This window comes from Mustela nigripes, chromosome 4, assembly GCF_022355385.1.
Source record: "Mustela nigripes isolate SB6536 chromosome 4, MUSNIG.SB6536, whole genome shotgun sequence".
NCBI classification, from domain to species: Eukaryota; Metazoa; Chordata; class Mammalia; order Carnivora; family Mustelidae; genus Mustela; species Mustela nigripes.
The window spans coordinates 130,474,861-130,498,453 of NC_081560.1; the positions used below are offsets into that span (position 1 = coordinate 130,474,861).

The 23,593-nt window shown below is 39.4% G+C and overlaps 2 protein-coding genes across 3 annotated transcripts in view; one reads left to right on the forward strand and one right to left on the reverse strand.

Annotated features, from left to right (window-relative positions):
• Positions 1–22,708, reverse strand: part of JMJD1C (jumonji domain containing 1C) — a 323,818-nt gene extending 301,110 nt beyond the window's left edge. The window contains exon 1 of the mRNA XM_059397500.1: positions 22,611–22,708. The gene's annotated coding sequence lies outside the window, so the exon portion shown is untranslated. The remainder of the gene's footprint in view (positions 1–22,610) is intronic.
• Positions 22,285–23,593, forward strand: part of REEP3 (receptor accessory protein 3) — a 96,223-nt gene continuing 94,914 nt past the window's right edge. For both annotated transcript variants that reach the window (XM_059397503.1, XM_059397505.1), the window contains exon 1: positions 22,285–22,454. In XM_059397503.1, the coding sequence (XP_059253486.1) occupies positions 22,423–22,454 (32 nt within the window). In that variant the 5' untranslated portion in view covers positions 22,285–22,422. The remainder of the gene's footprint in view (positions 22,455–23,593) is intronic.

Sequence of the window (23,593 nt, forward strand, 5' to 3'; positions counted from 1 at the left end):
TTAGAAAGGGAGGGGGTGGGTAGTAGACAGCATAAAATAATACAGTGGTTCTCAAGCTTCAGTGTGTATCAAAATGACTTGTTGGGACACAGACTGCTACCCCGGGGTCATGGAGCCTAAGAATTTCTAGAAACTTTCCACATGATGCTAACTGCTGTTGGTCCCAGGACTATATTTTGAGAACTACTGCAATAACAGATAGCTGGGCTGGGAGGCACAGTATGTATTTATGGAGGGCCTGACTTGAGACCCTCTCTACTTTCACTCACTCCAGTGAGCCCCATCTCAGAATATTCTAGTCAGGAAATCTTGGTCTGAAGTACAGGACACCCAGAAGACAATCAGTAAGAGCCCTTTCGATGCCTCCTATAGCCAGAAAGGGGTATCAGAAGAAATGGGTAGGTAGAATGAAAATAGGTTTGGTTCAATTTTCTTTCTGGTTCAATTTCCTGAGTGATAGGGTAACAAAGAAGTGCCCGGAGTGGAGGATAAACTTCTGTATGATGAGCTGTCAGGAAAGGAATAGGACTAGTCAAAAGACTGCTCCCAGAAGTCTTAAGAAGAAAGCGAAGTATTTTCTATTCTCTGATAAGCCATCTCTTACACAAATTGCATCACATGTAACACACATGATAGGATCTCTCACATCCCTCCTATCCTCTTGCATGGGTCTATGGCTCACTTTTAGATACCGTTGCTTAAAGTTTGCTATCTCCTGACCTCAATGCTTAAATTCAAAAGATATGGTGTTTCAGCAGCTTCACCTCCATCCTTCTCATCTTTCCTCCATAAGTTACATTATTTTCTTCTGAGATGTGACAATCTGAATTTCTGCTCCCGACCATCTATGCCTCCTTCCATGTACGAAGGCTATGAAGCTTCACCTAATGCCATGTGACTAACTAACCTATAGGGAGAATGTATTTCCCTTGCCAATTGTTAAGTTTGCCACAAGACCTGTCTAAGCCAAATAATGTGAGCAGAAATGTGACAAGTGCTAGTTTTGAGCAAAGGCTTTTAATGCATGTTCCCACCAGAATAGCATATCCCAAATACAGGTTGTTCCTTCAGCCTGAATTCTGGAATGAAAAAACAGGCGGACCAGAGCCCCAGACAACTGCAAGTAACATGTAACATAAGAAACAAACCTTTACTATTGTAAACTATTGAGATTTTTGAAGTTATTTGTTAGTGCAGCAAACCTCGCACAAACTAATATATGGAAATAAAAGGGATACAAAATTTTTAAATATCTTCAAAAGATTTTCCTAAAAGTAGTACACAACTTCTTTTCCTTTAGAACTTGGTTATTTTACTTTATAAAAGTAATTATTTCCCAAGAAAAATATACATTTCACACAAAAACCTGTAGATGTATGTTCATAGCAGCATTATTCATAATGACCCAAAAGTGGGAACAATTCAAAAGTCCATCAACTGACAAATGAATTAAATAAAAGACTGCATATACCTATGCAACAGAATTTTATTGAGCAATGAAAAGGAATCAAGTACAGATACACACTACAAATGGTTGAACTTTAAAAACACTTTGGTAAGTGAAAGAAGCCAGTTTTTAAAAAAACCTACATATTCTATAACTCCATTATATGAATGGGAAGAGACTGCTAAAATGTCTGGAGTTTCTTTGGCAGATGATTTGATTTTTTTTTTTTTTTGGATGTTTTTAAACTGATTGTGATGATAGCTGTATAGCTCTATGACTACATCAAAAACCACAGAATCGTATGCTTTAACTGAGCGAACTAGGTGGCATGTGAATTATACCTTAACAAAGTTCTCATTTTTAAAAGTTTATAAATGGCTTAAAAAAAGATAAATCACTATAAATGAAGTAAGTCATTTTTCTGCTATAAAGTTGTACAAGCTTTCTTTGCAAACTGGGAGAATATCACTGGAATAGCAACATTACTGAAAAGCTCTAAGTACTTAGAAAAAAGGTAAGGAAGTAGCGCACCTTATAAAAAGTTCAGGATAATAGCCTGGAGAAAAACTTTTTTAAAAACTGACTCTAGGGGCGCCTGGGTGGCTCAGTGGGTTAAGCCGCTGCCTTCGGTTCGGGTCATGATCCCAGGGTCCTGGGATTGAGTCCCAAGTCAGGCTCTCTGCTCGGCAGGGAGCCTGCTTCCCTCTCTCTCTCTCTCTCTCTGCCTGCCTCTCTGTCTACTTGTGATCTCTGTCAAATAAATAAATAAAACCTTTAAAAAAAAAAAAAAACTGACTCTAAATGTACCCTTCAAATATGGATTCAAAAAACAAAAGCTTCAGAAAACAAAGAGAAAGTAACCCCCAAACTTCTGTTAAATATCAAAGCAACTGATCACTCAGAGCAGTCCTGCACAAAGGTACAGTAAAATTGTTCTTCACCTCAGAGAAAGATCAGTCAATAAATATGTACTGAGTATAGTGGGCTTTAAAGTACAGAAAGGTTATCTCCCAGACATTTGCAAATCCCCAAATTTGCACCTGATTTTGCCTATGTACTTGTTGGAAAAAAACAGCAGAAAGTCACCACATACTCTAGGTATAAAGTCCTCAACTCCACTAGATGAGCGACTCACTCCTACACGCAAGGCTCCCTAGCACACAAAATTCTAATTTGTGTCTAAACAACACTATAAAAATTACTACCTCCTGGACCTTCAGGTCTCAAACAGCTAAAACAAATAGTTCAACTGAGGAAAGATATCTTTACATATAAAATACCAGGACAGGAAGAGTGGCAGATACACAAAGAAATTATACCTTATTCCTTTTCTCAACAAGTTTACAAACTAGTCAAGGAGACTAGACAGTCAAGTAATGGTATAAAGTTTTAACTGAGTTTGGCACTAATAAAAATAGCAACTATTTTGCATCAGGCCTTATGATAAGCACATTATAAACAATAGCTAATTTAATTCTGAGAAGACCCTAAGAGAGGCCTTATCACCCCTAGACTAAAAAGTACATGCCTGAAGATCACAGAGACAAGTGGTGAGGGTAGAATTCACACTGAGTCACTCACTTTAAAATCCTCACTCTTAATCATTAAGCTATAATGCTTAATGAACTTTTAAAATACTTCATCAATATTGGGATTAGAAAGCACAGGGGCACCTGGGTGGCTCAGTGGGTTAAGCCTCTGCTCGGCAGGGGATCTGCCTCCCCGGTCCCACCCCGTCTGCCTCTCTTCCTACTTGTGATCTCTGTCAAATAAATAGAATAAGTCTTTAAAACCAAAAAAAGAGAAAGAAAGCACACTGTGAGGAAAGACAGAGACACAAGAAAGAGTTAAATGGTTTCCAAGATAAAAATGCCACAAGCATACACTGAAGAAGCAGCAGGGGAAATGGGCAAGGGAGAGGGAGAGAGTCATAAGCTGATTCTGCACAACTCAGGGAATGGGAGTGTGGTCGCAATCCCATAACCCTGAGATCACGATCTGAGCCAAAACCAAGAGTCACAGGCTCAAATGACCATACCACCCAGGCACCCCAGTAGACAAAAGGATTTCTAAACTTGTGTAAAATCTATAGGCAAGACTGATTGAACACTAATGTACTAATACCAATTTTGGCCTTCATGTTAATTGAAAAAGACTTGAATTTAGAATAGTCTCTAGAGCAAATATATTATGGAAAAAGAGCAATACAGCAAACACTGAAAGATATCTTTTCCAAGGTTACACATGCAAACACTAAGAAAAAAAATGGAAAAATCAAATCCATTAAAAACAAATCCGCGGGGCCTGGGTGCCTCAGTTGGCGGGGTGTCTGCCTTGAGCTTGGGTCATGATCTCAGGGTCCTGGGGCTGAGTCCCACAACGGGCTCCCTACTTAGCTGGGACCTATACTTACTCTCAAAAGGTACAAAATCTAAGATTCTTTTCGAGGTAAAAAATTATTTTATAAAGAATAGTATCACTATTTCTGCCAGGTGATTTTTTTTTATGAAATCTCCAGCAAAATCACTGTAAGAACAAACTAGTGGTGGCACTGGGAGGAAAAGGAAAGAGAGAAAGAGGCAGTGAGAGGGGAAAGACTAAATTTTAGTATTTAAAATCCAAGCAAATTCAATACAATAATCTTTTTCTAAAATTAGTAAATCAAACTGAACTATAACTTCAAAGGGAAATATTTTTCCTCCTATGTTAAAATAACATGCCAATGGGCACCAAGGAAGTATACTTTATTCATTTAGGTACAGTCATCTTCATAGTGATTTCAATTATGAAATGTGTTGCAATAAAAAGGGATGCATGAAAGACACTTAAGGTCAGAAACATTTTTACAGGTTTTGCCAATTTGCAAATTTTACCCCTCTATCTTCTTACTTTGACATAAGGTGACCTCTAAAATATCACCAGCAGCTCCTTATATCTCCTCAGTAATCCACTTATTATTGAAGTTGAAGCCCGTTTCCTCTCACCCTGTGCTCAGTGAAGGAAGAACAGCTGGCTTTTTGTATAGGATGGAGTCTTTAAAAACCTGCCAGCTCCTCAATTCTCCCTCCACCCACCCATTACTGCCAATAAAATAAATTCTTTGCTCAACTCCATTCCTCTCAGAGTTAAAGGAGAGACAATCAATTCTTAGGGATAAAAAGATCAAACTTTTAATTCAAAACCTACAAATACAATTCAAGGAAATTGAGCTGCATAGCCTTAAATAGCAATAACAATTATAAAACCAGAATAAAAGCTAATAATTACAGAGGTTGTATGTACCATGTATCAAGCAATATGCCAGTGAAAAAAGGCATTATCTGAAGTTAGCCTCAAAATAACTTCCTGAAGTAAATACTATTGTTATTCTCATTTTGTTGATGGAGAAACTAAGTCTCAGAGCAATGAAACGTATGCCAAAAAAGCACTGTTTTAAGTGACTAAGATTTGAAATCAAAAGGACCTGAGAAATAAATTAAGGATTTCAATAGCCAAGCTCCAAAGCCCTCAATATGAAGGCCACAAATCATTTTGAATATTTGAAAACTCTATATGAAACGACCATTTCGCCACAAGTTAGCTACAAATTGTAGGGAACTTTTTGCCTTTAGCTGAAATTATGTCAATTCAGTATGGGTAGCATATGCTGTTCTAATTACAATCCTTGGTTTAAAACAGGGAAGCAAATTGTTAATAAGTTTTTAAGGAAAAACATTTTTGTAATATGAGAATCACAGCAGAAAAACAATTTTTGTGTGTGAAAATTTGGGGAGACAATGGACCAAATGACCTCAATGATCTATGATGGATCCAGCAACATCTGATTCTCTGCCAAAAAAATGCTTCTACCCCAGAAATATGTCTGCTCCACCCTCACTCTGATCCCTCCCTCCCTCCAAATCTCACACTCATCATCTACCAGCTGCTTTCTATTATCACCAGCAGGCCTAGGAAACTCTGAGATTAGCTCTCAGTAGGATGAGCTGACTAAAGGCAGCTGACACTGACTCAACATTTATTCTTTACTGTGAATCCTGGGCAGTTCTTTCATTTACCTGGTTTCTTCCTTTTTTGTTCTTTTATTCCCCCCTCTGATTCTCCTGGCTACTTGCTAACTGACTTACCTTCTGTTTGACTGCCTAGTTCAGCTTCTTTAACTACTGAACTTCCTGGTGGTTGCTCAAAGTGTATGCAGATCCCTGAGTCTCCATCCTAGCCACCCCCCCCCCACCCCGGGATCTAGATCATTCTGACAGTTTAAGAAGTATCTAATTCCACAAGTGTGCACATGTTTGTGTCTCATAGCGCTCTGTTTTCATTATTCTGCTTCCTTGTTAGTTCCACTTGAGCTGTTACAAGCCACACTCTACCATGACACTATAAAATAATTGTTATATTATGGCTGATTTTGGGTTGGGGTGTGCTCCATAAAATGCTGGGCAGCCCAAGGACAAGAAGTATAATTATCACACCCAATGTATAAAATCATTATTTCTGTGCTTTTTTGGCTAGTTACCCACTCAAAATCCTGAAGGATATTACACAGCTAACGACACAACCTCCCCAAACCCAACTCCCTGAATAAAGTAATTTATGACTCATTTTCTTGGAATCTTTAGGAGTTATTTTTATTTGCTATATGATGACATCATCAAATCATCAATAACTCTTAACTCTTTCTTACTCCCCATCTTACTTGCTTTGGGCAATTTCTCTCCTTCTTCAAAATGTCCCTAGCTTTCTGAATTTTGAAATCTTGACCAGTTTGAATAGTTTCATAGCACTTAATGAATGAATATTGGGACTACACAAAGACTTGATGTAGTCCAAAATTTTTCAGTAAATTATTTATTGTAGCTACTAGGAATAAAATAGTAAAAACAACAGACATGTTTCTGCTTTCACAGACTTATTGGGGAGATAAATGAAGAAGGCACCCGGGAACCTAAAGACTATTAAGAAACCAATCTAGGGGAAAGAGTCACTCATTCTGGAGCAGGGAACAGCAGATGAAAAGGGCCAAAGACAAAGATAGAATGTTTACAGGACAGAAAAAGAAAGGCCTGCATGGCTGAAGCTTAGTAGGCCAGTAGGAGAGTGTCATGAGATGAAACTGGAAGAAGAGCAGGGGGCCAGCTCACAAAGGTATTTCAATCCATGTGCAAGGAAAGCTGCTGGAGGGGGTTCTAGGCAGTTAACAAATTCCTATCGTCTGTGGACTAAAAAGACCACTCTGGTTGCCATGCAGACAACAGACTGTTACAGGTCAAGAATAGAAATAGGGAGCTCCATTATAAGTCTTGCAGTCATGCAGCAGAGAGAGGTGGTAGAGATAGAATGGTACAAAATTTTGAAAGTTAGGAAGTATAACTCACAAGACTTGACGATATATTGGGTATAATAGGTGAGAAAAAAAAAAAAGGATAACTTCTGTGTTTTTAACCTGAGTGATGTCTTTTAGTGAGATGGAGAAAACAAAGCTAGAGAAGATGTTGGATTTGATGAAGGGAAAAGCCAACTGTATAATTTAGTGAGCTGGGGAAGGCTATGGAAGATGTTGCTTGAAGAAAGAAATTAAAAGTAGAATTTTGGAGTTGGAAGAGGTATCATGGATCATTTACTTGACCACTTTATTTTAGAAAAGAAAACAGTGACTTAAACTTGCCAAAATGACAAAGTACAGTACCTTCTGGAAGAGACACCACCTCAGTTTACTAAGTGTTCTTAATCTTTTTGTGCCATAGAACCCTCTTGTAGTCTGATGAAGCTTGGACTCAAAATAATGTTTTAGTTTAAAAATAAGTTTCAGGGAGCCTGGGTGGCTCAGTGGGTTAAGCCGCTGCCTTCAGCTCAGGTCATGATCTCAGGATCCTGGGATCGAGTCCCGCATCGGGCTCTCTGCTCAGCAGGGAGCCTGCTTCCTCCTCTCTCTCTCTCTACCTGCCTCTCTGCCTACTTGTGATCTCTCTCTCTGTCAAATAAATGAATAAAATCTTTAAAAAAAAAAAAATAAAAAATAAGTTTCAAAGGATAGAACTATAAAATAAACCAACTGTATTGAAATGCTTATCAAAATAGGGAAAATGTGATTAACACTCTATATGCTTCTTTGGCAATTCATTAATTAATGAAGACCTCATAGCAGAGCTCATAACTATTATAATTTCAGAGTAATGATAGATGGTATAAGCAATAACACAAGATGTTTGCAACAACTTTAATGTGATAGAAAAAGGTGAGATTTCTACTGGCAAAAATTAAAAATACTTCTAACATTACTGTGATTTGTTTCCTATACTCGTAACTGAAAGATAAGCTAAATTTCAGAAAAAGGTTAGTTGGGGAAAAAATGTAATTTTTCTCCAAGTTCATGGCTCTTGGATTCTATCTAAGATCACCTAATTTGCAAACTCCAGGTTAAGAGACCTTGGTTAAACCCCTGATCATTTTCTCCTCAGATTAATAGAATATCCATGGGATTGATCGCCCTGCCTTCAGTATTTCCTCAAATATATCCTTCAACCAGCTTAACGTCCTTGTAAGTGTTTTTCATAGCTTACGGGACAGCTTGGCTGTGATGGGTAAACTCTCCAGGATCTGCTTCACTAATACAGTACTTCAACTTGATGTCAGCCTTGCACTGCACTTCCAAGACTTCTCTCCCTTCTAGCAGTACAAGACTATGAAAGTAACATCCTCGAAAAGTATCTGACTCCTTCCCCCCAAAGAGAGCAATCTCTCTCTTTCCTATGAATTTCTTCAAAATCAGTACAAGTTTTTTGCCTAGCACATTACCCTGGGCTATAGTCATTATCTATACATACATTCTTTCTCTTATACATGACATGCTTCTTCCAAATTCAGTGTTATCCCACTGCAAAAGGCCATCTTGACTATTTGTGCTGACTTTTACTAATCAGAAGATAGTACCTACTATCCCGATTTCAGCGTTCACTTTATAAAGGGATTTCCTGCATTTCCTTATCCAATTCTCTTAAGAACCTTGTGAAGATAAGCAACCTAAAGTATTATCCTAGAACCCTACAAAGACAAGCAATCTAAGGTATTACCTTTATTTTGCAGATGAACTGACTTGTCCGGGTCTAATTATTTAACAAGACAGAGCTTGGTCCATAAACCCCAGGTTCCTTGGCAGAGTACTTGGTGTGGACTAGACTAAAGCCACTGTGCCAGGCCTAGGACAGGTAAATAAAAAGCATGACAGAACTTCCCTCAAGAATCTTTTCGGCATAGTACAGTAGCACCAATATGACTGTATTAACAATAGGGGTTTTTTTATTATTATAATAGCATAAGTCCTATAAGAAAAACATATCATAAAGCCAAACACTCCTTAATGTTTAAAAATACAGCTGTTTTCTTTCTATGCTAAAATTTTTATTACATTATTCATACTACTCTAGATCTTTAAAATGAAAGCTTCTTGTAAACACTAAATATTACATAACTTACTAGAGGTTATTTCCATCTGCAGAAAAAGAAACTAAGTAATAATATTTTAAAAGACTTCTCAAGGACACTGACACTGTCAAACAAGAGTTAGGCCTATAATACTGACACTGACACTGTCAAACAAGAGCTAAGAATTCTCCATATTTATCCTGCTAATGCAAATTTATTTTAATCAAGTTACTGAGATATTTTTATGCAATTTTCATGTATCATAACATGCCTAAGTAGCTTATCAACAGTTCTTTTGAGAGATTCGAAGCTTGCAGAAAGCTAAGTTTTCAAGAGGGTGTTGTTACATGAACAGTAAAAAACAAAATTTAGCTCAATGAAACAAATATTTATTATCTATTTTATGTAAGGTTGGCAATGCTGGATGGGATGGTAAGACCCAATTCCTGCTTTCAAGAAGCTTAAAACCTGGTAAAAAGGATGATAATCATAAAAATGTCTAGAATTTTTTAAGTATGATGCTTTCTATATCACATACCTTAGATAAACCTTTACATAAGCAGCTGCAGCAAAAAAAAAAAAAAAAAATTCAAACATTCAAAATATCCTAATAACAACAAGATAATCTCAAAAACAGAGTATGAAATAAAGGAGGGAAAGTGGTAGAGACAGAGAGAAGGAAGGTGAGCACGGAGTGTCTGGAAAGAGATGTAAAAAGGGATCAAGGGCTCCTTGCACTCAAGAGGTAACATGTTTTCTTAGTACCAAAAGGAGGATGGTAAATGATATAAAGGAATTTCAAGGTAAGGAGAATAGAAACTCAAAGAATTAGGGATGGACAAGCATTCTAGTCAAGTCCTTCAGGATTAGAGCTAGATGGGACTAGAGCTTGATCAGAGCAGCAGTTTACAAACTTTAGAGTCTGAGAGAATTCTAAAATTCTTCAGAATTTTATAGCCATTTAGCTATGAAATTATAACCATTTAGGTAATTTTATATCTAATTATGGTGAGATTGCTTAAAAAGACTCCTGGGCCCTACCCACACATTCCAATTTAGTTGGTCTGGGATAAGAACCGAATATCTCTTATTTTTAGAAGCATCACAAATGATTTGAATATAGGTTGTAAAAACAGTTTTGAGATACATGATATGGAAATCACTTTTGAGAATCTAACAGAGAAGATGAAAATAGCTTTTAAACACATACTTGATGGGTCACCTCATACACAGGTGGAACCAAAAGGCCTGGGATGAGTTCTTAGAAGTGGACCCCAATATTAAAGATCTGGCATCTTTAAAAAAGTAAAGATGTGTGCAATTTTTCCCTCAAAAATTTCAACAGAGAATTGGAAGTACCATACACCCTCACCAACACTAAGCAACAACACTCTAATACTTGATAATTTGGCAATAAGAAAGAAAATTTTTATCTGGATTTCCTTAATCAGTGAAACAAAAAATACTCCCTTAGTGTGACATGGAAAAATGTATTAACATATGAATGCCAACAGCCCTCCTCCCTCCACTTATTTTGTCCCTTCCTAAAAAGGAATGACTTGTGGATACTAAGTTGATCAACATTATTAAGGAAACAAGAAATGTTAGGGGGAAGTGGCCTTGTTACCTGGGATTTGAGAAAAAAACTTTAGAGCCAGAACTGTGAAAAGCAGATCCTGGGCAGTAAAGAAATGGGAAGGAGAAAAAATTCTGTAAGAATTATTAATCTGGTTTCGAATTAAATTCCCAATAATGCACTTTGAAAACAAATGGAATTCCTTTTTAATAACTTTTGGTGTTGAACTATGCACCTTGAACAGGACCCAGTCTTTAGTCTTGGACCACGTCTCTCTCTAGAATAATTAGGGTTACAGTATGTCCTGGCCATTTGTACTGCTTTTATAAATTGCCTGTTAATAAACTTTATACATTTTTTCTACCCAAGATTTATTTTTTCATTAATAAACTTCATTTTTTCAGAGCAGTTTTAGGTTCACATAAAATGAGGGGAAAAGGTCAGGGAGTTCCATTATACCTTCTTTCCTCACAAACATCCAACTTTTCCTACTATTAACATCCCCCTCCAGAGTGGTATATTTGTTACAACTGATGAATCCTATATTGAAATATCATTATCACCCAAAATCTAGATTACCTACAGGTTTAGATAAATGTTTAATGACATGTTTATACCAGTGTATTAACTTACAGAATAGTTTCACTGTCCTAAAATTCCTCTGTGCTCTACCTAACCATCTCCTCCTTTGCCCCTACTCCCTGGCAACGATCAATCTTTCTGTCTACATTGTCTTGGCTTTTCCAGGGTGTCATGTAGTCGGACTCATATAGTATATAGCCTTTGGTTTTTTCCACTTAGTAATAGGCATTCAAGCTTCCTCCGTGTATTCTCAAGGCTTGATGCTCATTTCTTTCTGACCATGAATAATCCATTGTCTGGGTGTACCAAACTTTATTTACCCATTCACCTACTGAAGAACATGTTGGTTGTTTCCAAGTTTATGCAACTACAAATAAAGCTGATCTAAACATCCATGTGCAGGGTTTTGTGTGGATGTAAGTTTTCAACTCCTTTGGGTAAATAACAAGGAGAGTGATTGCTGTATCTGCTGGATCGGATGGTAAGAGTATGTTTAGTTTTGTAGGAAACTGCTAAACTTTCTTCCAAAGTGCTGTACCATTCTGCATTCCCACCAGCATGAATGAAAGCTCCTGTTGTTCCACATCTTTGCCAGCATTTCTTATTAATGTTTTGGATTTTGGCCATTCTAATAAGTGTGTAGTAACATCTTGTTTTAATTTAGAATTCCCTTAATGACTTGACATGTGATGCTGAACATCCTTTCATACGCTTACTTACCATCTGTTTATCTTATTTGGTTCTTTGTCTGTTCACTAATCTTGCCCATTTTTCAATCAGGTTTTGTTTTACTTTTGAGTTTTAAGGGTTCTTTGTATACTTTGAAGAACGCTCCTTTATCAAATGTGTCTTTTGCAAATATTTTCTCCCAGTCTGTGACGTATCTCCTAATTCCCTTGACAATGTCTTTCACAGAGAAGTTTTATTTTTTATTATTTTAATGAATTCCCACTTATTATTTCTTTCACGGATAACGCCTTTGGTTTTGTATATAAGAAAACCATCGCCATACACAAGGTCACCTAAGTTGTCTCCTATGTTATCTTCTACAAGTTTCTGAGGTTTGCAATTTACAGTTAGGCCTATAATACATTTTTACTTAATTTTTGTAAAGGGCATAAGGTCTATGTCTAGATTCATTTCTTTGCATGTGAATGTGAAGTTGTACCACCACTATTAGTTGACAAGACTATCTGCTTGAATCCACTGTCTTTGTTCCTTTGTGTTAAAGATCAGTTGACTATAATTACATGGATCTATATCTGGGCTCTCCCTTCTATTCCACTGATCTACTCTTGTATGCTTTTGCCAAGACTACAGTGTGTTGATTTAATGTGTTTATAATAAATCTTGAAGTAAAGTAGTGTCAGTTCTCTGAAGGTCCTTCTCCTTTAAAAATTAGTTGCCTATTTGTGGGTCTTGCGACTTGACATATAGACTTTAGAATCAGTTTGTCAATATCCACAAAATTCCCTGCTGGGTTTTGATTGGGGCTGTATTAAATCTATAGATCAAGCTGGGAAGAACTAACAGCTTGACAATATTGAGTCTTCCTAACCATGAATATCCCTTATTTAGTTCTTTGACTTCATTCAGAGTTTAGTTTTCCTCTTACAGATCTCATAAGTAATTTGTTAGATTTATACCTCAGTAGTTCATGGGGAGGAGGGGGCATTAAAGTAAACGGCAATGAGCTTTCAATTTCAAATTCTAATAAGTGTGTAGTAACATCTTGTTTTAATTTGACAGTATATATCTATACCTACAGATATATAGGTATATATCTATACCTATTTACCCACTGACAGTATATAACTATACCTATATCTATATATGCTATATATATGCTACATATGCTATATATATATGTACTATATATGCTATATGTATAGCATATATAGCAATGACTTTTGTATCCTACAACCTTACTATAATCATTTCTAATCTAGGAATTTTTTGTCAGTTCTTTCAGATATTCTACTTAGATAACCATGTAGAAATAAAACCACTAAAAAAAGTTTCATTTCCCCCCCTCCCTTCCTCCCAATCAGTCTCATTTTTCCCCCTTTGCTTGCCTTAAGTGCATTAGCTCTGACTTCCAATATGAGGTTGAAAAGCAATGGTGGAAGGGACATCCTTGCCTCATTCCTGACCTTATTAAAGAGCTTCTAATTTATTTCCATTAACTAATATTAGCTGTAGGGGCTTTTTTTTAAGATTTTATTTATTTATTTGACACACAGAGAGAGATTACAAGTAGGCAGAGAGGCAGTCAGAGAGGGGGGAAGCAGGCTCCCCGCCGAGCAGAGAGCCCAGGACCCTGGGATCATGACCTGAGCCAAAGGCAGAGGTTTTAACCCACTGAGCCACATAGCTGTAGGTTTTTTAATAAATGTTCTTTATCAAGTTGAGGAAGTTCCCCCTCCAAACCTACCTTATGGAGTTTTTTTTAATCACAAATGGGTTCTAGATTTTGTTATAATCATCTGATTTTTCTTTAGCCTGTTGATATAATGGATTATATTAAGTAATTTTCAATTGCTGAACCAGCCTTGCATACCTGGCATAAATTCCACTTAGCTGTACATGTATAATTCTTTCCACACATTGTTGGATTCAATTGGCTAATAATTTTTTTTAACATTTTTTTAAATTTATTTGACAGAGAGAGAGAGAGAGGTCACAAGTAGGCAGAAAAGCAGGCAGAGAGAGAGGAGGAAGCCGGCTCCCTGCCAAGCAGAGAGCCCAACTCGGGGCTTGATCCCAGGACCCTGGGATCACGACCCGAGCCGAAGGCGAAGGCTTTAACCCACTGAGCTACCCAGGTGCCCCTCAATTGGCTAATATTTTGAGGGTTGTTTTCATCTATGTTCATGAGAGATAATTGATCTGTAGTTTTCTTGTAATGTCTTTGGTTTTGATATTAGGGTAAATGCTGACTTCACAGAACATTAATTATTCTCTCTCCTTCCATCTTTTGGGAGAGACTATAAAGATGTGGTATAATCTCTTCCTTAAATGCTTGGTAAAATTCAACAATGAACCCATCTGGGCCTGGTGCTTTGTTTTGAAAGGTTACTAATGGATTCAAATTTTTAAAATAGATACAGAGGGGTGCCTAGGTGGCTCAGTGGATTAAAGCCTCTGCCTTTGGCTCAGGTCATGATCCCCAGGTCCTGGGATGGAGCCCTGCATAGGGCTCTCTGCTCATCAGAGAGCCTGCTCTTCCCCCGACTTGTGATCTCTGTCTGCCAAAGAAATAAATAAAATCTTTTTAAAAAAATAGATACAGAGCTATTCAGACTATCTATTTCTTCTTGTGTGAAATTTGGCAGAGTATCTCAACTCTCAAGGAATGGATCTACTTCATCTAGGTTATCAAATTTGTGGGCATGAATTTGTCCACAGAATTTCTTGATTATCCTTTTAAAGTCCACAGGATCTGTAGTGATGTCCTCTCTCTCACAATTGATCAATAATTTGTATCCTCCTTTTTCATTAAGTTAGCCTGGCTAAATACTTACTGATTTTATTGATCTTTTCAAAGAACCAGCTTTTGGGCTTATTGATTTTCTCTAATTTCATACTTTCAATTTAACTGATTTCTGCTCTAATTCTTACTGGTTTTTTTTTTTTCCCTTCTGCTTACTTCAAATTTAATTTGTCCTTTTCTAGTTCCCCAGATGAAAGCTTAAATGGTAGACTTTAGAACATTCTTCTATTCTAATACATGTATTCAATGCTATAAATTTCCTCCTTAAGCACTACTTTTTTGATGTTATATTTTCATTCTCATTTAATTCAAAACACTTTTCAGTATCTCCTGAGATTGCTTTCCTGACCCATGTATTTTATAGGAAAAAACCCTTACCTTATTAGTCATCTTTAAAAAAAAAAAAAGAAAAGAAAAATCCTGGTCTGGTAACTCCAATATTCCTTCTATATCTGACTCTAGTTCTAATAATCGCTCAGTCTCTGTATTTTATGTCTTTGAGTACACCTTGTAATTTTTTGTTGAAAGACATGATACACTAGGTTATAGAGCTGTGGTAAATAGGTCTTTAGTAATGTAGTGGTATGGTGGTGTTTAGAGGAAGCATTTTCCAGTCCTATGATCAGGTGTCAGTTTCTCAGTGAGCTGGTACCACTGGACTATGAACTTCATCAATGCTTCTCAGTCCCTACCTTTCCATTCCCCAGAGATGGGACAGGATAGCTGAAGTTACATATTTCCCTTTCCCTACATGTATGGCTAGATGGGCTCAAATGGATTTTTCCCCTACCCAAGGTGGGAGACTAGAGCTGGCTGATGTTGGGTATTTGCCTTCCCCTACTTCGGTTAGGCTCTATTAAAATAGTTTCTCCTGAGAGCCTGTCTTGTTAAGAAAAGTAGAATACTCTGGGTTTTTTTTTTTTTTTTTTAATTCATTTGACAGAGAGAGATCACAGCAGACAGAGAGAGAGAGAGAGGGAAGCAGGCTCCCCGCCAAGCAGAGAGCCCGATGCGGGACTCGATCCCAGGACCCTGAGATCATGACCTGAGCCGAATGCAGAGGCTCAACCCACTGAGCCACCCAGGTGCCCCCCTCTGGTTTGTTTTGAAATAGTTCCTTCCCCCTGCCTTCTGCTTGAGACACAGGATATTTTTCTCCAATACTAATTGTGAGGACCTGGTAGAGCTCCTGAAGGTAAAACTCACCAGAGTTTACCAGTGTTCCCCCCATGACTAGGTTCTCTTACAGTTTCTAAATCTCAAAGAGTTGTTCACACTAGCATCAGATTCATCATTATAGCTTAGGCTTTCTTACCCTGGCACTGGTTGCTGCAGAGGTTTCTGCTTTAGTAAGCTGTGATTCCCTGTATCTTCCTTTCACTCCAATTTTCAGGGCAGCAGTTTACCCTGTGACTTCAATTCCCTGAAGAATCTAAACAGAGTTGATTCTTTTTAGTTCAGCTTTTTACTTGTTGTTAGGATAGAATGGCAACTCCTAAGCTCCTTCTTTACATACTAGACTGGAAACCAGAGATTCCAAGTTTTGAGATTATATTTTCTTTCTTTTTTTTAAAAAAGATTTTATTTATTTATTTGAGAGACAGAGACAGTGAGAGAGAGCATGAGCGAGGAGAAGGTCAGAGGGAGAAGCAGACTCCCCATGGAGCTGGGAGCCTGATGTGGGATTCGATCCTGAGACTCCGGGATCATGACCTGAGCCGAAGGCAGTCGTCCAATCAACTGAGCCACCCAGGCATCCCTGAGATTATATTTTCAATTAATGTATTTTTATTTGTTGTGTTGTACTATATAGTAAGATTATTAACCCTTTGTCTCATTTTACAAATATTTTTTTCCAGTTTATAATTTATCCTGAAATCCCATTTTTATCATTTTTGGAAGCACAAAAGTTTTAAAACCTTATGTTATTAAGTCTATGAGATTTGCCTTTTTGGTTTCTGACTTTATGACATGCTTTGAGAGTCCTTTCCACTATCAAGATCACATTACCTTCACATATATATTCTTTTTGCATTTTTATGGAACTTTCAGTTTTTACGTTTACTTTCTTATCCATCAGGAATTATTTTCTCTTCAGGTTTTATTAAATGACTGGCTGTCACAAAATCACTTACTAATTAAATCCATCATGTTTCAACTGATGTAAAACTCCAGCTTTATCTTAGACTAAATGCCTATATATAATAACTGTGTATTTCTAGACTTTGCTCTGGCAGAAAACAAAAACAAAAACAAAACACTGGCAATACAGACAACCTGTAAAGGGAACTGGATAGCTGGAGACAGGCTGTAAAAGACTAACTTCATTGCTTACCCTTGTGAATTTTATTCCATGTGCCTTGAATTACCACCCAAAAACATCAATTAAAAAAATTTTAAGGTCTGGTTAATATACATGGTGGGGGCGCCTGGGTGGCTCAGTGGGTTAAAGCCTCTGCCTTCAGCTCAGGTCATGGTCCCAGGGTCCTGGGATGGAGCCCCCACACCGAGCTCTCTGCTCAGCAGGGAGCCTGCTTCCTCCTCTCTCTCTGCCTGCCTCTCTGCCTGCTTGTGATCTCTGTCTGTCAAATAAATAAATAAAATCTAAAAAAAAAAAAAAATACATGGTGGAATTATCCAATATTTCAGCTTTCTGCAAATTATACCATAACCTGAACAATACTTGAAATCATGGATCTACCCTGATTTTTAAATTGGGAACTATGAGGGGTGCCTGAGTGGCTCAGTCATTATCAGGTCATGATCCCAGGGTCCTGGGATAGAGCCCCGCCTTCGACTCCCTGCTTGGTGGGAAGCCTGCTTCTCCCTCTCCCACTCCCCCTGCTTGTGTTCCCTGTCTCACTGTATCTCTCATAGTCAAATAAATAAATAAATAAAAACTTAAAAAAAAAAAAATAAACTAGGAACTATGATTTAATCCATTCTATTTTAAATGAATAGCGAAAGTGCCCCAAATACGGCTTGCATTACGTGTTTTTCTGCCATTTAACAGAATAAAACACACAACTTGAAGGGGGAAAAAAGTTCTGTTTAAATCCTTAATTATGGTAAGTAAAGCTACTACTTCAAATGCATAAGAACTTCAGATACTGTCAATTCCTTACAATGTGTGTTCCTAGATCCAGCCATCACAGACATATTTTGCTTTCATCTTCTTCAGAATCTAATCTTTCCATTCTCCTACAATCTGATTATTGTATTTTGAATATTACTTTTCTTCATAATTTCATTTCAATGTCGGATGGCAAATTTGACCTCTGTTGTCACCATAATACTGTAAAGCAAATAGGCTAAAATACAAGAAATATTCATCTGGCAGGAGATGGAAAAAGTTCACCTTTAAGTCATTCTCTTTAGAATCCTCTCCCTCAAACTATTTTCTAAGCAACTGTTAAGGCAAACCCATTTAGTAATTTTAGCCTTCCTCCAAATAAAAAATATTTTCAAGCACTTGAAAATATTCCTCCAGTAGGAAGGGAAAGATGACCTAGTATTTAGTACCATTGGCATACTCATTAATAATTACACAAATTAGATACTATCGCTGCACCATGTAATTCTGCTCTCACTACCAGCTCTCCTAGGTACTTTCCTACTCTTTTTTTTTTTGTTCCTAATGAACTCCTTTAACACGAAGAAGATGCACATTCTACATATCTCCTAGGAACACTAAGTGAAAACGTAGGAGAAAAAGCAATTCTTCTAACAGAGTCTAATTAATTAGCCTTAAGTTTTAAAACCCCTTGCATTTCATAACATTATCAACCTCATTTAAAAGGACTTGCCAAACATCACATTATTGAGGGCAGAAATAGGTCTACAGATAAAAGGTCCTTTGCCCTAAATATGCTACTTCCCTCCATGTTAAATTCAATACCCACAGAAAAGTGTCTTTGCATAATACAGTGAAGGAAACACTCCACAGTACAACAAATGAATACTAATAATATATGTTAAAAAGAAGAAGAAAAAAAACATTTAGTATTTATTTATTTGACAGAGAGAAACAGAGAGAGAGCGCACAAGTAGGCAGAGAGGCAGGCAAAGAGAGAAGAAGGAGGGAAGCAGGCTTCCTGCTGAGCAGAGAGCCCGATCCCAGGACCCTGAGATCATGACCTGAGCCCAAGGCAGCGGCTTAACCCACTGAGCCACCCAGGCGCCCCATTTAGTATTTAAAGAAATAATCTCAAATGTGTCAAATGAGACAAAACTTTAAAAGGGTCCCTGGGTGGCTCAGTCGTAAAGCATCTGTCTTCGACTCAGGTCATGATCCCAGGGTCCTGGGATTGAGCCCCGCATCAGGCTCTCTACTCAATGGGGAGCCTCCTTCTCCCTCTCCCATTCCCCCTGCTTATGTGCCCTCTCTCTCCCTGTCAAATAAATAAAACCTTAAAAAAAAAAAAAAAAAAGGCTTCTAGGCTAGAGGTAATATATTTCTTTTTCTTCCAAGTCTCTAGAGCCTTGCCTCACACCACAAAGCACTTTTTGATGGCCACCTACTAAAGGATCTCTAGAGGATCTCTACCATCCGAGATTCAGCCCAATACATAGAGATCAGAAACACATAGTACTAAAATCTGGGCACTTTCCATAAGAGAGCCCTTAACAGATGAATTTACTCTTATTAGCCCAAGAATTCTGAACCTTATCAGACTCAGTGTTTCCCCTCCATAAAATATTTTCCAACTTCTGCATTATCACCCTGAAATGAAATTAATAACAATCTTCCTTACAAACAATTTCAAACAAAACCATATACCCTAAATATAAATGTAAAAGGAAAATGAAAATAACTTATAAGTATTTCAATGTTAATCCTGAAACAAAAGTGAACTAGAAGACATATAAAAGTAATTAGTACATGAAAATGACAGCAAAGTGGTCTGTGATGCAATTTTCCAAAACTGTAAATAACTCTTGTTCAAGTTGTGAACAAAACAAATCTTCTTTCACACAACATTTGCATGTGGAAACAGAGACTGGAAAGTTCAGTCTCAGTTAAAACCATTAGTTTATATGTAAAATGGAGTTTCTAGAGTCCAATAATTATGAATACACAAATGTCAGGCAGGATATTCCTAATCATATATGACCTGGGAACAATCTTTGCTCACAGTAGCCCAAGCACTACAAAAAGTATAACATCCCTAGTCCCCACCCATTAAATGCTAGTGGTTAGCCCCAACCACCAAACAAAAAACTTGCCTCCCAACTTCCTCCAAGAGGGCACTCCCCATCTGGACCTACTTCCTTAGTCACAATTTGACTATCACAGTATAATGTCAAGAAAACGCAGGCAGCATGGACTAGTTTGTTATTTCACCTATGAACTATATGGTCCTTGGCAGTGAGCCCCCTAAACCTTAGTTTCTAGTATACCAAATGGGGATAAACACTACCTACACCTTTTGGGTTGTAAAGGTTGATTCCACAACATGTGCTTAGCACAGGGCAGGTGGTTTCCAGCACACGGCATATTGAGATGTATAAAGGAGGCGGCTGTTCCAGATTGAGAACAGCAAAAAGTGATATGAATATGGAAGAGTCTGAAGATAAAATAAGCGTACAAAATGAAATTTAACACAGAGCAGCCTAGGGACATTTGAGAGCAGCCAACAGTCCTACATATCTCAGCAACCCCTGAAGGCATATATTACAGTGAAGGCAGTGAAATAATATTCAGAATGAATGACCCCCAAATTAAGAACACAAGAAAGATATCTTTAAGATACTTCCACAGTACATGGCTGAAATTCCATAAAGCTCCAATACAAACAAACTTAAACAAAGCTCCAATACTAACAAACTTTTCAAACTTCCCTTGGGCAATTATCCTATGCTACAGCCTTGGAAAACACAAAAGATATCGAACATACCATGTCTGTCCTCAAACATTTTACCATCCAGTAGATTAGACACCAGTAAAACATAGCCATAATATAAAGCGGAATGAAATAGGCATTAAATAGAAATTCAACTAATAAATTACGGGGGCCAAGGAAAAATTATGAATAATTTTCACTGGAGAAAATCAAGGATATCCCATGGCATAGCACTCTGAAAAACAAAGATTGTGATAGGTAGAGAATGGAGAGTAAATCATTAAAGAAAAAAAATTAAGTCTGGGGAAAAGTGCTGGGCATATAAATACAACTTGGTTCAGAGAAGAGAGCTAGGGGTCCAAAAGCGTTGGGAAAGCAGTAAAAACTCAGGTTGTAAAAACATTTCAGGACCTGTTCATGGATGGATTTAAGTGCTATTCAGATGAGTCTGAGTTTTATTGGGCAAGAGTACTAATGGTACTAATGTGACACACCTGATCCCCAAACAATGCTGAATAACAGCCAAAAATAAGATTCCAAATACAAATATTCATTAACGAGATTCCTGAAACTAAAAAAGACATAATCTTAATATGAGTAAATAACAAAAAGAACCCAACCCTAAAGTAGAAACCAACTTCTGGGCTCAATTCTTAAGTAAAAATAGTATTACTAAATTTATTGAACCTGGGAACTTAAAAGAACTCAGAATAATCTTATACATGCCATCCATCTTCTTCCAAGCAAGTTGGTGAACTTCCTAAACATGTTATTAGCAGCGCCTCATGTCACTTTGGAAGGCAAGAGGTAAGCTACAGTATTATTAGTCCCTTTTTACTATGAAGAAACTGAGGAACAAAAAGAATAAATTACATGGTCACAAAATAAGCTGATTTCTAGGACTTTAATTAAAGGCTTGAAGCCGACATTTCATCCTCTATTCTTTGTACCACCTGAGTATTAGAATTACCTTTTACTGTCCTGTGAACTGGGAAGAAGGAGGGGAAAAAAAAAAAAAAAAGACAAGACTAAACTTGAAAATCAGTTTCTCAATTTGGTACTGCCACCAAAAAAAACTGTTTTTAAACCCTATCTCCTGAAATCACGCTATCTGCAAGAACTGCAAGGAGCAGGCAGTAACCCAACCTCCCCCCATAAAGACAAATGTATAGCAGAGCAGGTGAGGAATTCTAGGCCCAGTTTTGACTTTGAATATCTGGCAGTCCCAGATGTGTGTCTGTAAAACAGGCTTTGCAGATGTTGCTCTGAGAGGCCCAAAGCAGTGATACCGATACACCCACTGCTGCAAACATGAAATCCAATGCCATCCTGCTCTGCCCCTCCCTGCACTGCACCACGCACTACGAGACTCCTGATATACACCGAGGCCTGTGCAAGGATCCTCCCGACGTTTCCTTTAAAATGCCCTACTTTGATGATGCCCAGGATGCTGGGCCTCAGTGAACGGAGGCGACACGGGATATGGCTACACGCATCTCAAAGTCCTGCCTCCCCGGATTCTAGGGCCCGATTCAGGAGTCAATCGGACACAGAGTTCCTGCTATTTTTTCACACACCTCATCACAATCCCTACCCGCAAGTTCCCAGTCTCGGCCTCCCGCCACCCCCTCTTCCCCTCCACGCCAGCTGGGCGTCCCAGAGATGTAAAGAGAAGGAAGGTGGAGGTTCGAACGCAGAGGCCCGGGCCGCGAGGCTTTCCGGCGTCGGCCGGGGTCCCGACCGCCCAGCCCCCGGAGCACGGCCGCCCAGACCCGGCCTCGGCCGCCGCGCCGCCGCCGCCGCCGCCGCCTATCAGCGGAGTGCAGGGGCGGGGCCGGCTGGGTTCGGCGGCAGCTCGGCCGCGGGCGGGGACGGGCGGGGGACCGACCGCCGCGCAGCTCCAGCCGCTGCGCGCATACACCCGGCCCGGCTCCCGAGGGCGCCAGCGCGGCCCCGGGGAGCGCGAGGAGCCGGCGAGCGCGCGGCCTGCCGTTGGCGGCCTGGTCCGCCACGCTCGGCGCCCACCCGTCCCCGAGCTGGGGTCCGAGCCCCTGGGAAGATGGTGTCCTGGATGATCTCCAGAGCCGTGGTGTAAGTGCAGCTCACGGCGCCCCGCCGCCCGCGCCAGCCCCGGGGAAGGCGTAGGGAGGGGCAGGGGCTAGGAGAGGGGAAGGCCCAGGCCTGGGCAGGGGTGGGCTGGCTCGGCCTCGGGCCTGCCCGGGGGCTGGGGGCCCTCGGCCTCCTCACCCTGGTCCACGTCGCTGCGGGGCTCCCTGCGGCGGACGAAGGCCGGGTGGCGGCGGCTGCGGCGCGACCCGGCTGCGTGCGGCGCGGCGGCCCTGCTCCCGAGGCGCTGGTCGGGCGGGCGCGCTAGGCAGAAGGCGCGCGCTCCCCGCGCTGCGCGGCACCGCCCTGTGGGCCTGGGAGCGGCGCGCCTCGCGGCGGCGCCCTGCGCAAGCTCCGCAGACGCTGAGCGCGGGAGGCCCGGCGATCCTCCCAAGGATGCGGCGGCGGCGGCGGCGTCGAGCCTTTGTATCCCGCGGTTGGTGTGGTGCGGTGTCTCTCTAAGCGGCAGAATGCCATTCGGTCACGTGTGGTAGGAGGAGAGATTTGTCTAAAAACCTGAGACCGCTCCTAGCTCAGATCCCTGGGAGAGAGCCCAGTTGCCCCAAGATTTACAGCTTACCTAGAAAGACGCTCCTATGGAATGGTGACGCCCGTTTATTCGCCCAGATCGCGAATTTGGCCCTATCTTGTCGGAGATGTTTGCTTAAGTGATTGAGAGGCTGCAGGTGCCTGTTGCCTTTATTCAAATTATCGGTTAATTTCACTGTGCTCTTATCAACAAGTGCTACAGGTACATTAAAAAAAAAAAAAAAACCGCAACTCCACTAAAAGTATTTGTTTCACTACAATTTGAACTGATTTTCTCCCTTCCTCCTCACCTCACCACCCCCCCCCTTCAAAAAAAAAATCGCAAAGTAAACAATGACGTAGGTACAGCCAGGAGCCCGTGGATTCATTATTCATGATCTCTGTAGGAGTAATATTACCTCAGTACCTTTATGAAATGCTTTTGTGAGGCAGCAGGCTTCTCCGATTAGCTTTAGAATGTGGAAAAAATAACATTACCAGATTTTCATATTTTGTTTTTCACTGGGAAAAAGGAGCTAAATGTTCTGCGAGTTTTGGTTTTGGTTTTGGGGGAGTGAATCAGTCACATAGTAGCT